Genomic DNA, 14,191 nt, shown 5'->3' with positions numbered 1-14,191 from the left:
TAACCTCCATACACCGGTGGAGAAAAAAGAAATTTCGTTTAGTTATGGGTTCTGGTTAGCTGAGTTTAATTAACATTTTATTGTCTTGACATATTTTTCTTACATTCCTTCAAGGGGGATGCAGTTAAAGACCTGATGCTTCGCTTCCTGGGTGAGAGAGCCGCGGCGAAGAGACAGGTCTTAAATGCCGAGTCTGTAGAGCAGACTTTTGTTGGGTTGAAACAGTTAATCGTAAGTAATGATGTGTTTGATTTCAATATTGTTGTTTTTATAAGGCCTGCCTTTCTTTGTAGTATTTTCCTTAGAGTTAATTACTTCGAATGTATTATCTAAAGCCCTTGCATGTAAATAAAATTTTGTTGAATTAGATACCAGTCCTGTGCAGCAAAAAACATCATACTAACATACTTTTAATTTTAAGGCCAATTAGTTAAAAAGCCATTATTTTAAATGATCAAATTACTTGAAGCAGAATATACTTTGATTAAATATGCTTCATCAGATATAATAACTAAAGATAAGTAATTTTTATTTTTATGGGTTTTTTTTTTTTAAATAGAGGTTTTTTCCCCTTGGTATAAAGGGTTTATTAATGACTGGGTGGGTTCACATAAAAGTCTTTGTTCATTGCCAGGAGTAAGTGTGACCATGCAGGCAGAGATGCAGTCCCAAATATTAATAGGAAACTATCTGAACTGCAGGCATGTTAACATGAATGGGTAGGTGTTTCTGGCAGTCTTTGGACCCCGGGAAATTGTACATGTGCGCCCCGCCCCCCCCACAATTGCCTTTTTCTTGATACCTTTTATCATATTTATAGAAGTAGGTGTCCTCAAAAAGGTAAATAAAAATAATTTGTTTAGGTGGTTAGCAGATATTTTATACATAAAGCAATTAAAGTCTCGGGACACCTGGGTGCCTCGGTCGATTGAGCAGTCAACTCTTGATCTCAGATTATGATCTCAGGGTCATAGGATCGAGCCCCATGTCGGGCTCCATGCTCGGCGGGGAGCCTGCTTCTGCCTCTCCCCTCTGCTCCGCCCTCTGCTTTCTCAAGCTCTGTAAAATAAATAAGATCTTTAAAAACAAAACAAAAAAAAATTAAAGTTTAATTTTAGTAAATGTAAATCAAATGCTTCATTGGGTTTCTTTAACTGAAGTGACTCTAGAATTATTGCTATGACTAAGAAGCCTTGGGAAGGAAAAATGGAGATAGTCGGGCTTTTTGTTTGTGTTTTGTTGAAGATTTTTCTTTTTTAAGTTATCTGCACACCCAGTGTGGGGCTCGAATTCAACCAGAGATCAAGAGTTGCATGCTCTGCTTGCTGAGCCAGCCAGGGCGCCCCGGAGACAGTCTGTTTTTAAAAGGAATGGAAAACAACTAGTTTTTAAATATCCGTATACTTTGTTTGTTAATGACGCAATAGGTCTTAACAGGTGAGCATTTCCCTGGCCCTGTGATGCTCGTCCCATGGGTAGGCTCGTGCACTGTCGGGAGGTCCTTGTCATTGCCTTGGTTTGACCTTGAAGCTGCTGCTGTGAGACGTCATCATGAGGGGGAGGCTGCACTTGGAGGGTCACTTTGTGGTGACCAGCTGATGTTTATTTTTTTAATTTTTTCTTTTTAAGTAAACTCTACTCCACATGTGGGGCTCGAACTCAGGACTTCAAGAACAGGGGTTGCACACTCTCCCAGCTGAGACACCCAGGTGCCCCTGGAATGATCAGTTTAAAAAGTACACACAAAGCCACACATAGTCATTGTAACTAATTTGTTCCACAGGCAATCTTTTTACCTCCTTTGATTATTCGTGGTGTTCATAAATACATACAATGGCTTGGGGTTTTTCATTCATTGAAGGTGCATTGCGCCAGGAGAGATTTTATTAGAGTCCTAACAAGGAAACCTAATATTTAAGGTGAAAATGTATTTACAAAAAAAATTACCTTGCCCTGGTAGTTTAATTATGTCCTAAAATAATTCCTGTTCTCTTTAAGATTAGGAAAGAGTTTTGAAATGTATTTTCTTAAGTAATGTCAGCACATTCTAAGATTGTAATTTACAGGGAAATGAATGTCATAGCCTGTGGAGAAGGACATTTTAATCACTTTAATGGTATCATATATAGAGTTAATGATTCCTTTTGAGTCGTAGATGGGGGAAAGTTATGTACATACCATTAGTTACTTGAGTGACTTTTATTGGACTGTTTTTCTCATCTTTTGGAAGTCATTGAATGCTTGTGTTCAGTTTTTCAAATAGTCATATCTTATTTCCTAGTGTAAAAAAAAGTAACATTTATTTAGGTTTAGATCTTTTTCTCACACCAAACGAACTTTATTATCAGAGTTCTATATGTCATTTACAGTAATTATGAGATTTTCGTAAGATTTTTCTCTACAGAGTTTAAAGTTTTACAGGGTGTGCTTTGAATTGTAATTATAAAAATAATTTCTTCACCAAATACTTCTGACATCTAATATCGAAATGGAGGCGGATCACCAGGAAGGGGACTAGAAGGTGGAAAAGAATGGGATAAAAATAGCAGAAAGCACTCTGAGAAAATACATAATTATAATTTCAAATCGGCAGCATGTAATCAAAAGCTCTGGCTCACAGGTTGCTGAGGTGAGGTCCCACTGTTTTGAAGGAAGGGAGCACCAGCCATTAGAACTCAACACTGTGTTGGGTCGTCCTGGCCTGTCCTTTAAAGAGTCTCCTTCATCCCATCCCTCAGACCTCCTCCCTGGCTCACCGGTCACACGGCCCAGAGCTGCGCAGGAGACCGGAAGGAGGAGCGGGCACAAGCCAGCCCTGGTCTCCCCCGGCCTGTTCTGTTAACAGAGAGGTCCTGGCCCCGCTAGGTCCTTGTCACCACTCGGGCAAGTCCAAAGAGCAAAAAAGAACATCAGAAAGCTGAAGTCCATGCCCTTTGGAGGCTGGAGAAATAAACTGCGGGCACACACACCCACATACGTGCACATGCTTGCCGTGTATAAACAGGGACGTGTCCCCAGGCCTTCTGCATGGAAGCTCGTGCAAGGACAGACCCTGGAGAAGAGTGACACTGGAATGAGAACCATGTATCTGCCATGGTAGCTGGGAGGGGGCCAAAGGCGGGTCAGGGAAATGACAAGGGCACAGGGGTGCCAGTGGGACAGGACAGAGCCCAAAATACACACTTACGTAGGAAGAGCAATGGTACAGGTTACTAGGGAAAGGAACTAATCAATGATGGCACAGAATTCAGAGGATATTCAAGTTGGAAAAGTTAAAAAGTTCTCTGTCTCTTAGCACATGTAAAAATAAATTCCAAATAAATTAAAACAAAATTTTTTAAATTCCAGAAAATAGAGTAGACTTTTAATGACTCAGGGTAGAAAAGCATTTCTTAAACCTTTCAGGGAGAAATGAATAAATTCGACCACTTTAAAACTTGAAACTTGGGGCGCCTGGGTGGCACAGCGGTTAAGTGCCTGCCTTCGGCTCAGGGCGTGATTCCGGCGTTATGGGATCGAGCCCCACATCAGGCTCTTCAGCTATGAGCCTGCTTCTTCCTCTCCCGCTCCCCCTGCTTGTGTTCCGTCTCTCGCTGGCTGTCTCTATCTCAAATAAATAAAATCTTTAAAAAAATAAATAAATAGGGGCGCCTGGGTGGCACAGCGGTTAAGCGTCTGCCTTCGGCTCAGGGCGTGATCCCGGTGTTATGGGATCGAGCCCCACATCAGGCTCCTCTGCTATGAGCCTGCTTCTTCCTCTCCCACTCCCCCTGCTTGTGTTGCCTCTCTCGCTGGCTGTCTCTCTCTCTGTCGAATAAATAAATAAAAATCTTAAAAAAAATAAAAAAATAAATAAACTCTTACTATTCAGAAAAAAAAAATAAAACTTGAAACTTGATACAACAAAAACACCATAAACACTATTAAAAAGTGAGTCACAGGGCACCTGGGTAGCTCAGTCAGCTGAGCATCTGCTTTCAGCTTGGGTCATGATCTCAGGGTCCTGGGATCGAGCCCAGGGTCTAGCTCCCTGCTCAGTGGAGAGCCTGCTCTCCTTCTGCCCCTCCCCCTGCTATGTTCCTTCTTGCTCTCTCTTTCTCTTTCTCTCTGAAATAAATAAAATCTTTATTAAAAAAAAGTGAGCATTAATACACATTAATACCTTCCAGTAATGAGTGAGAAACAAAACAGCCCAGTAGAAAAATAAGCAAATGATATAAAGAGGCCATTCACAGAAACCAAATAGCCCGCAGACATGGAAACAGTGCTTATCCTTGGTGGGAGTCACAGACATGTAGATAAAACAGGAGTGTGGTACATTTCAGCCGCACCAACATGGCAGCCCCAGGTGTCCACGGCACGAGAAAGCGAGCTGGACTACCTGCTCTGCACCACCTGCCACCCAGCATTTCCACCTGCGGTCCCATACATCAGAAAAATGCTCGTACCGGTGCATGAAAGGATATGTTCAAGAATGTTTGTTGCTATCTTGTTTGTATTAGTCAAAAATTTTATTGGAAAACCTTAGCATTAAGCAAGAAAAAGGAAGTTCTGTTACACAGTTAAATCTTTTGGAACAGTTGAAATACATGCAGGAGAACCACATTCATCAGTATAAGTAAATTTCCAAAACAGTGTTAAGCAATCAAAGCAGCATGCGAAGGCTGCTGTAATGTGCCAGCTTGTGGTAATGCTTGAAAATGAGTCGATAATACCTAAGCCACAGCTCTGCAGTCCAGGGCAGCCCCGAAAACCTCGTTATTTTTGGCAGCAAAACCTGACCTGACCAGGCTTATTTGGTGCCTGCCCTCCCTCTCTACCCTGCTCCCCTGCTCTCCAGGGAACAGTGATCAGGGAGAGCTCCCTCCAGGCGGGGCAGGGTCCCGTGGCCTCAGCTCTCCTGCAGGCCCATCACCTCCTGCCTGGGCGTCCCTCTGTTCTTGGCCCTGCCTGGATGTGTCTCCATCCCTTCGCAGTCCTGGCCTTGCCCACACCTGTGCAGATAGTCCCTTTCCAAACTCTTCAGGAACCTCTGCGAGCTGTCAGAGGCCTCCCATTGCTGCCAGGCTCCTGGTGGATAAGATAGTTATGGGCTTTGTTGATTCCACGTGGTGTGAACAAAAATATTCCTGTCTGGAAATATTTTTGTTTTTTATTTTTAAGATTATTGAGAGAGAGAGAGAGAGCATGAGCTGGGATGAGGAGGAGCAAAGGGAGAGCAAACTCCTGGCTGAGCAGGGAGCCTAACACCGGGCTTGATCCCAGGACCCTGAGATCACGACCTGAGCCTAAGGCAGTCGCTCAACCAACTGAGCCACCCAAGTGCACCTAGAAATCTTTTTGAAATATCAAAGTAAACTTATACACAAAGATATACTTTATATTCTCTTATCAGGAAAAAAATTACTTGGGGAACTGTAAATGGTTAATGGGAAACTTGTCTAGCAACTTCTTTGTGTTCTTCCCTCTTTATTTTTCTTTTTAAATTGTGATATGAGGGGGCGCCTGGGTGGCACAGCGGTTAAGCGTCTGCCTTCGGCTCAGGGCGTGATCCCGGCGTTATGGGATCCTCCTCCGCTGTGAGCCTGCTTCTTCCTCTCCCACTCCCCCTGCTTGTGTTCCCTCTGTCACTGGCTGTCTCTATCTCTGTCAAATAAATAAATAAAATCTTTAAAAAATAAATAATTAAATAAATAAATTGTGATATGAGGAAAATCTCTACTAGCATGTGTGACTCTCAAACCAGAAGATAACCCAGATCTAACTTAGTCTTTAAAGGAGCCATGCTGAGTCACCGCTGGTCCTAAATCACAGTGAGCCTGTGGAGCAGGGTAAGTTCTGGGTCCCTTCTGGCCTTGCTTCTCTCCCAGGCTCCTTGTTCTCAGCCGCCAAGAAGTGCAGGGAGGTACCGGCATCCCCTGCCCTGGGCTGTTTTTAATTGTCTTGAGGAATTAGGTCTTTCTGACTCCTGGAAAGGTGGCTGTCAGGTTAGTGTAAGTTTGTTGAGATGTTCCTACATGTCATTTATAGACCCTCAGTATTCATCAGAAGGCGGGCTAGCCTAGTACTGAGCCGCCTGGGAGCGGCAGCTGTCCACATGCATCTTCTGTACCCACTCACCTGGGGGAGAATCATGCAGGGAGGGGCCGTAACAGGGCATAAACGTTCTGCTTCCTCTTCACAGTTAGGAGAGGAGCCACTTTTTAAAAGATTTCCGTTTACTGTAAAATGAATAATTAAGATGATAGGTTTTGGCTTCATTTTTAATAGTTGTGATCCAGTTTGGGATATAGAAAACGTATCTTAGTATATGAAATCATAGTAAAAGCTGTCGCTTCTTATACGATACACTTTATTGTTTTTAATCATTTATGGAGCACTTCATAGTCACAGAATACTTGCAAATAAGTTTATTACACGTTTAAGTGTTTTATTAGTGGTGGGTATTCGTACATAGTCGACATAAAGTAAGATAGGAGCCTTTACTGTGTAATAAATGTTTGTTTCACAAATATATAAATATCCAGGATCGGATTTTCTCATTTATATATTTTTGCGCACACAGATTCTGTATGTCTTGAGGTCTGTCCAGTAGATCACGCTGGAGCTCACTGGGGCTGGTACCGTGTCAAGCAGCTCCTATCTACTACAGCTAAATCCTCCCCCCTTCCCAGGACAGAACCGCTTTCCTCATGCTTTCGCAACCATTCGTCATAACTTACACCTCCATACTTGATTTTTTTTTTAAAGGTATTATTTCAACAAGCATTAATTTGGTTCTGCATAACGCACTGCTTACGGTCATCAGTGGTTTGTGTGCAGGCGTCCCCTCTGTGTGGGACGGAGGTAGATGGACACACCATCCATTTCTCGATGGCCTCATCTGCAAGTGTGTCGTCCCCCTCAGTGCAGCCTGTCCCTCATTCACAAACCCCTCTTCCATCCTTTTACAAACAGCACATTCGTAATTCAGAAAAATGTTTGTATAACCACCGTCTGTTAACATGTTAGTGTCGCCGTGTGTAGCTAGTATGTTTACATGTGGATGTGAATACTTACATATACTAGACAAAACTTCATATTCTACCTGTTTATGATTTTATATCTTTTTTTTTTTTTAAAGATTTTATTTATTTATTTGACAGAGAGACAGCCAGCGAGAGAGGGAACACAAGCAGGGGGAGTGGGAGAGGAAGAAGCAGGCTCCTAGCGGAGGAGCCTGATGTGGGGCTCGATCCCGTAACGCCGGGATCACGCCCTGAGCCGAAGGCAGGCGCTTAACGACTGTGCCACCCAGGCGCCCCTGATTTTATATCTTTTTAACATATCTTAAGCATTATCTGATACTGAAGTGTCCGATTTACAAATATTTTTTACTACATAATCTCATACTATTATAAATAACCTTGGGATGGGCCACTTTGTACAGAAATCTTTTCTAAATATGTAATTATTTCTTCAGCATGAATTCCGAGAGAACAATTAGCAGGCCAGAGTATGGACAGTTGTGAGGCTGCTAATACGTATGATTTTTCAGAAAGGTTACGCCTGTGTATATTTACCAGCAATATGCAGACATCCTTGCTTTCATGTCTCCTTGTCGGCCCTGACTTGTATCTTCTCTAAAATCGTTCTTTATCATTTCTTAGGCTAACAATGGCATTTGCTGCTATTTTTCTTTGACTAATAAAGACTAATCACTAATAAGTTATCATTTACATCTCTTTCATTATTAGTGTAGGGTTTTTTACAACTTTTTTGTAGTTCTGTGAATTTACTATTTCACCATTTTTTGAGCTCATGTACATGGTAGGTACAATGCTGAAGGAGTGCTTTTATTTTTTTTTGAACCTTTTAACCTTTACTGTCCTCTTCTGTACAATGAGCGTGATGATTACCCAGTGTGAGCATCGAATGAGATGAGATGAGGTCAGTGACATTTATGGTACACGCACATGCTCAAAAACATCACAGCGGTTATTATTACTGTGATTACGGCTCCAAGGAACTCTTACTCTTTGCAAGGAGTCGCCCCCCGCCCCGGGAATGGCAGGTGGAGACGTGTTTCTGGGGCAGATGCTGATAATTCGGGGGTTGCCTGGTCTGGATTGAGTGCTGGCTACCAGCTGCTGCTTTTCTAAACTGTGAATGAGATCTGCAAGGATCGGCTTCTAGGCGTATTAGGGCCCTGGGAAGATGGGTGAGGCCCCATATAGTCTCTGGACACATACATACAGTGTCCTTCTGTTTACCTAGGATCTGGACTGAAAAGTCCAAACACTCAAAAATTTTTTCTGCCCTTTGCTTTTATGAAGGAGAGACACACACAGATAAAGCAGCTAAGAGCAGGGATTCGTGCAGGAGAGCAATTTCCTGGGCAGGTCTTAGAGTGAGTACAGACTCAACTCCGCGTCGCAGCCCCTCTGCATGGAGGATCACAGTGTAGCCGCTGCTGCCTTCCCCCTCCTGGCGCCGAGCAGCCGCGTCACTGCACAGCACGGGCAGAATCTTCTGTCACCAGAGACACCCTTAGGACAGTGTGCCACCTTTTCCCGACACTTTGCTTGGCCCAGTTTGGCTTTTCATTTTATTATTATTATTATGATGATGATGATGATGATGATGATGTTATGTTAGCGACCATACAGTACATCCCTAGTTTTTGATGTAGTGTTCCATGGTTCATTCGTCTGCGTGTAACACCCAGTGCTCCATGCAATACGCGCCCTCCTTAATACCCATCACCGGCCTATCCCATTCCCCCACTCCCCTCCCCTCTGAAGCCCTCAGTTTGTTTCCCGGAGTCCGTAGTCTGTCATGGTTCGTCTCCCCCTCTGTTTCAATTTTTCCCTTCCTTCTCCTAATGATCTGGTTTCACTTATTCGTGGAACATAAGGAATAGCAGGGAGATCATTTGAAGAAGTACTTTTAGAAGTTAAAAAGCATGTCCTCAACAAGGCCATGGCCCCCGGAGCTCACACAGCGGGAGACAGGACCCCACCACAGTTAAAGTTAGTGTGGAGTAGCAGGCTGTCCTTGATGCCCGTGCAGAACGGGCATCAGACGGTACCTCAGAGTGTTTCTCAACCCTTTCCTCATTGTCAGTCCCCTGAGGAGCATTTTTCTACCTTGTTTCCTAATTGCTCACTTCCACCCTCAGCCCCAAGTGAAGTAAAATACTAAGGAATAAGATTTTGTTGGGTAGAGTTAACCTTTGGAGGGCCATTAATCACTGTTTTCCAAGAGCCATATTCCATCCCGTTGAGGGGCTATAGCCCCCCCTCCAGAAATGTGTGTGCCGGGGAATTATGAGTAGGAGGGCTCACTGTGGGCAGGAGAGGTGTCGCGAAGCTCGGGTCTGAGCCGGGTCATAGGGTGGTCATCTTTGCAGCCATTCCTAGCTGGAGGAGAGCAGGATGGGCTGGTGGGACAGGTGTGAGCACGGACGGCTGCCTGGGGGAAGAGGTCATGAGGAGTGAGAGCAGTTCCAGCTTCCCTACAGACAGGCTGTACCCTCATTTCCACCTCCAGGGCGGCCAGCTGACATCACAAGGGCGTGACTGAGGCACAGTTAAGTCACCGGGTCGTAGGTCACTGAGGTCACATGGGTAGTAGTAGCTAAAGGGGGTCTACCTGCTTGTCTTCTCTCCTAACTTTTATCCTCACCCCGTGATGTCGGGTCCACGCAGATGGCCTGGTCGGGCCACTGAATCTGCTGGAAAAGTCTTGCATCCAAGCTTAAAACTCGTCATGACACTAAACACGACCGCCTGCTTTCCGGGGACCTTGAGCGTCGCAGGGGCACCCAGCCTTCTAGGATTCTCTGGTGGCTCCCAGTACCTTTTTAGACTGTCTCTGCTTCTTTCAGATCCCCACCCTGGCCCCCACTCCTGGCTGAAGTTGGAGGAGTGGTCCACAGCCCCAGCTTAGAGCAGACCTGGAGGCCATTGGACAGAAGCCCCCCCCCCCCCCCCCCCCCCCGCCAATGCCAGAATCCTTCCCTCACTCCTGGGACCTCGTGCTATTGATTATCCTTTCTTTCTAACATGCAGTCAGCCTTTCTCCAACGAGATCCTTCTCTTGCTTTCTCACACACGGGAACATTTGGTTAAAAGCAGGCACAGAAGAAGCACCTGTTCTCCCCCCCCCCCCCCACTGTTAGCTTGGTGACTCAGACTTCAAAGGGTCACCTGGCTCACGAGTCCCCTCCTCATTTTCCACATGTTCCATTCAGTCTGACTTCCCATCCTGTCTCCCCATCATACCAACTCTCAGCTGCCTACGATTCTGGTGTCCCTGTGCCTGCCTCCTCAGCAGCCCTGAGCACTGTCCCCTCCCTGCTCCACACACCCTTCCCCCACACTTGGTCCTGCCCCTCCCTGGCCACCCATGTTGCACGTCCTCAGGGTCTGACTCCCATCTCACCCACACCCTCGCCATGCAGATCCCCCCACACTGCCCCAAGGCACGCCTCTCTCCCAAACATCAGACCCACACGGCAGCTGCTGCTTTTTCTTTTCCTCTTGGACGTCTCAAAGGCCCCTGAAATTCAACGTTGTTGGAATCAGATTTCAGATGCCGAGCTCTGACCCTTTCCAGCCTTCCCTGTCTCTGAGATTGGCACTACCACTGCTGCCATCTGGCTCCATGTCACACTCAGATCCATCCTGCAGCCTTGCTGCCCATGCTCCCCCCCGTCAGGTTGTCACCGGCCTTGTCCCTTTGCCGTGTCTGCACCCCACCCCGCCCTCATGGATACCGGTGAGCTGCAGCCATGCTTTTCAAGCTTGACATGGAAGGGACAGATGTTTTCCTTTAACTGTTCAATCTTTGGCAGACTGAAACTTCTGTAAAATTCAATCTAAATTAATAATATGAAAAACGTGTACCAAGTACAAGCCCACTTTTTGTTATTATTGAATTTGACATCAAATACCCTGTTAAGTTGCTATAGAGGTTTCTGTTTCTCACCCTTTCTCGTTGAGGACACGTCATAAGCCACCAACGAGATGTTGTCCACAGTCTCCCCAGAAGTGGCACTGGCCAGGCCTGGGACGCTCATGGGAGTGTGTTGGGCTCGGGGCTGCTCAGTCTCGGGGCAGCTACTTAACTCTGGGATAACTGCCCACCTCCCTTGTGGGATCACAGAACCAGCCGCACACAGGCGCAGGAACAAGGCTGGGCTCCAGAACTGTGTGCAGACATGTAGCTGGGTGGATTCAGTCTGCGGGCCACACACAAACCACCAGTGCCAATCCTGGACGACTGCTTGCCTGACAGCTGCTCAGCCCCTGCGATTCATGCCTCTTCATGGGGAGGGGGGCTGATGTTTCTACAGTGTGAGCAGGACACGTTTCCCATGCTTTTGGAAGTCTGCAGGGGCTGGCCTGGCTTTCCCTGCCTTTTGTCCACACCTGCAGTGCCCACCCCTACCTGCCCCTTGTCCTCACTGCATGCCCGTGGCCCACTACACCAGGCCTTTGCCCACCGGAGCTCCCCTCCTGCCCTCTTCACTGGGGTCTCTTACTCATCCTCAGCTGGAGTCATTCCCTGGGAAGACCACCCTGAGCACTCTGTTCAGGTCTACTGACACCAGCATGTGTGACATAGGCAGTTGGGAAAAGAGCAATAATTAATTGCCCCTGCATACAGGATCTGCTTAGATATATACATTGAATTGGTTCAGTCTCAGCAGAATAACTATCCCTCTCACTTTTTCATGTTTGCAGTTCAAGAATATACATAGCCACACTTAGGATGATTTTCCAGATGTCAAAACACCTATTTTGGCTCACGCCCCCAGGAATTCGCCTCGAGGCGCCTACAGGGCTGCTGTCAGGAGAAGCGGGAATCGGTCCCCACTCACAGGCCCCTCTGCAGCAGGACCCATGTTCTCTGGGTCCTCATCCCAACTTAGGATTTTCCTGGCAGGTGCAGAGTGCCAACAGGAGCAGTGCATGGCTGGGTTAGTACCTAAGAGAGGTGGGCAGCGTGCTCCAGTGTCTGTTAAACAGGACCGTGTGGTTCCCTTGCCCAGAGCCCTTCTGTGGCTCCCCAGCCCCTCAGAAAGAGTCTGAATCTCTCGTGACCTGAGGCCTTCCTTGCTGACATCCCCATTCTTATCCTCACACCTGCCCTCTCACTGCCGTGTGCTGGGCACCTGATTGATTGCCATCCCTCGTGCACACGGAGTCTTCTGAGGCATCTACGGATTTGCTCATGCAGCTCTCCCTCGGCCTGGAGGGTCCTGCCCCTTCTTGACCCCACTGTTCCTCCTTCACGTCTGGGCTCTGGTAGCTTTCCATTCCGTGGGCTTAAGTCTGGCCACCAGGTGATGTGCTCCCGTAGCTTCCTGTTCAGAAAGCATTGTGAGTGCACACAAAACTATTTCACTCATCTTTGAAAATGGAAGTTGTTTCATATCTGCCTTCCTTGCTAGATCGTGAGATGAGTGCACGCATGGATGTGTGTTCATCCCAGAGCCTGGCGTGGTCTGCTTGTTTGTTGGCCACACATGTGAACGGGCGCGTCTGCGGCGTGCAAAGGGCCTTGATGCCCGGTGTGCTGAGGGGGCAGCGAGGGGGCAGCGAGCTCCCTCTCCTCTACTTCTCGCCTCCTAGAGCGCTGCAACGTCCTCTCAGAGGTATTGCCTCTGCACTTCCCCAGGGGCCCTCCTGTCTGTTGCATCAGGGCAAAGGATAAACAGAGCAAGTCCCGCAAGTCTGTTTTCATGGTGGTGAAACAGGACTATGTCAGGCATGCAACACCGCTGACTTTATGGTCAAACGTAGCTCTTACAGATACAAAGAAATACATCTGGCACAGAGCAGAAAATTAAATTATTGATTTTAAATTTATGAAAATTGCAAAATAAAGTTACTTGGCTGAAAAAGGGAAGCAGTCTGGGGTGGGGGAGCTTTCCAACAAGAGCTGGTGGAATGAGCACTGGGTGTTATATACAACCGACGAGTCCCTGACCTCCACCTCTGAAACAAGCAGTATACGACATGTTCATTAATTGAATTTAAATAAAATAAATTTTAAAAAAGAATTCTCCCCTGTGTTCTATCAGTTTTTAAATTTTGGTGTTTTTAGGATTTGCTTGTCTCAAGCTGCATCTCATGCTTGGCGCCCTTCTTGCCTGATAACACACACAGTGTTGACAGGTGGCCGTCCTCTTGGTACCAGCAGCTGTGTGGCCTTGCCGCCATCATCCCCGGGGGTGGCTGGCGCTGCATGTGGGAGTGGCTGTGCTTTTGGTGACGCGCCCCGCTGTGTCTTACAGAGCTGCAAAAACTGGAGGGCAGCAGTTGACCTGTGCGGGCGCCTTCTCACCGCCCATGGCCAAGGCTACGGCAAGAGCGGGCTGCCCACCAGCCACACGGCAGACTCGTTGCAGGTACAGCCCCTTTGGTTGGTCATAATGTGGGGACACGGAAGGGATGTGACCTTTCATGCCACTGAGAACAATGTGAGAGCAAAAAATCGATTTTCCTTAGCCCAAATTTAATGTCAACAAAAGTTTGCTCTAGTCTTCCTTCCTGATGCCCGCTCTGCCTCTGCACCCAGAGGCTCCTCTGGCCCCTCTCACCCCTCGGAGCTGACTGCTCACCCACATCACACTGTCCTCTCTGTGCTTCCCCTCTGCCCCCTCCAATGGCGATTCCGTACCCTTCAGTGCCTGCCATCCACACCCAGCCCTGCCCTCCCTGCCCTCCCTCCTCTCCCTCCTCCTCTTCCCTCCTTTTCCTCCCTTCACACTCAGTGCCCGAACCCTCTGGATTCCATTCTCCTGCTCAACAAGGATTGGTGGATTAAGCCGAATCAGACAAAATCATTTACATCATTTTTATTAAGCTCAAGAGTAATTTTTATAAACGTGTAATTAGGCAAATTTGCTAAGAAACAGAGTGTAGGCTTTGTTTTAATATACTGGAAGTCAAGCTCTGTACCAAATTAATAGGGAGTAGGAATTTCTGAACTTGACATACATAGGTAATCTATTGTTTCCATTGTATTTTGTGTTTTAGCTTTGGTTTGTGAGGCTGGCACTGCTGGTGAAGCTGGGCCTTTTCCAGAATGCCGAGATGGAGTTTGAGCCCTTTGGAAATCTAGACCAGCCCGATCTCTATTACGAGTACTACCCTCACGTATACCCTGGCCGAAGGGGTAAGGCAGTGCTGGTCATAGT

At 46.7% G+C, this 14,191-nt stretch overlaps 1 protein-coding gene across 1 annotated transcript in view; it reads left to right on the top strand.

Annotated features, from left to right (window-relative positions):
• Positions 1 to 14,191, top strand: part of TRAPPC12 (trafficking protein particle complex subunit 12) — an 80,730-nt gene that overhangs the window by 18,756 nt on the left and 47,783 nt on the right. The window contains exons 3-5 of the mRNA XM_026518064.4: positions 115 to 231; positions 13,286 to 13,399; positions 14,031 to 14,169. Of these exons, the coding sequence (XP_026373849.3) occupies positions 115 to 231; positions 13,286 to 13,399; positions 14,031 to 14,169 (370 nt within the window). The remainder of the gene's footprint in view (positions 1 to 114; positions 232 to 13,285; positions 13,400 to 14,030; positions 14,170 to 14,191) is intronic.

Source organism: Ursus arctos, unplaced genomic scaffold (assembly GCF_023065955.2).
Source record: "Ursus arctos isolate Adak ecotype North America unplaced genomic scaffold, UrsArc2.0 scaffold_8, whole genome shotgun sequence".
In the NCBI taxonomy this organism is placed as follows: Eukaryota; Metazoa; Chordata; class Mammalia; order Carnivora; family Ursidae; genus Ursus; species Ursus arctos.
Note: the sequence above shows the minus strand (reverse complement) of the source record. Positions and strands in the feature narration are given on the sequence as shown.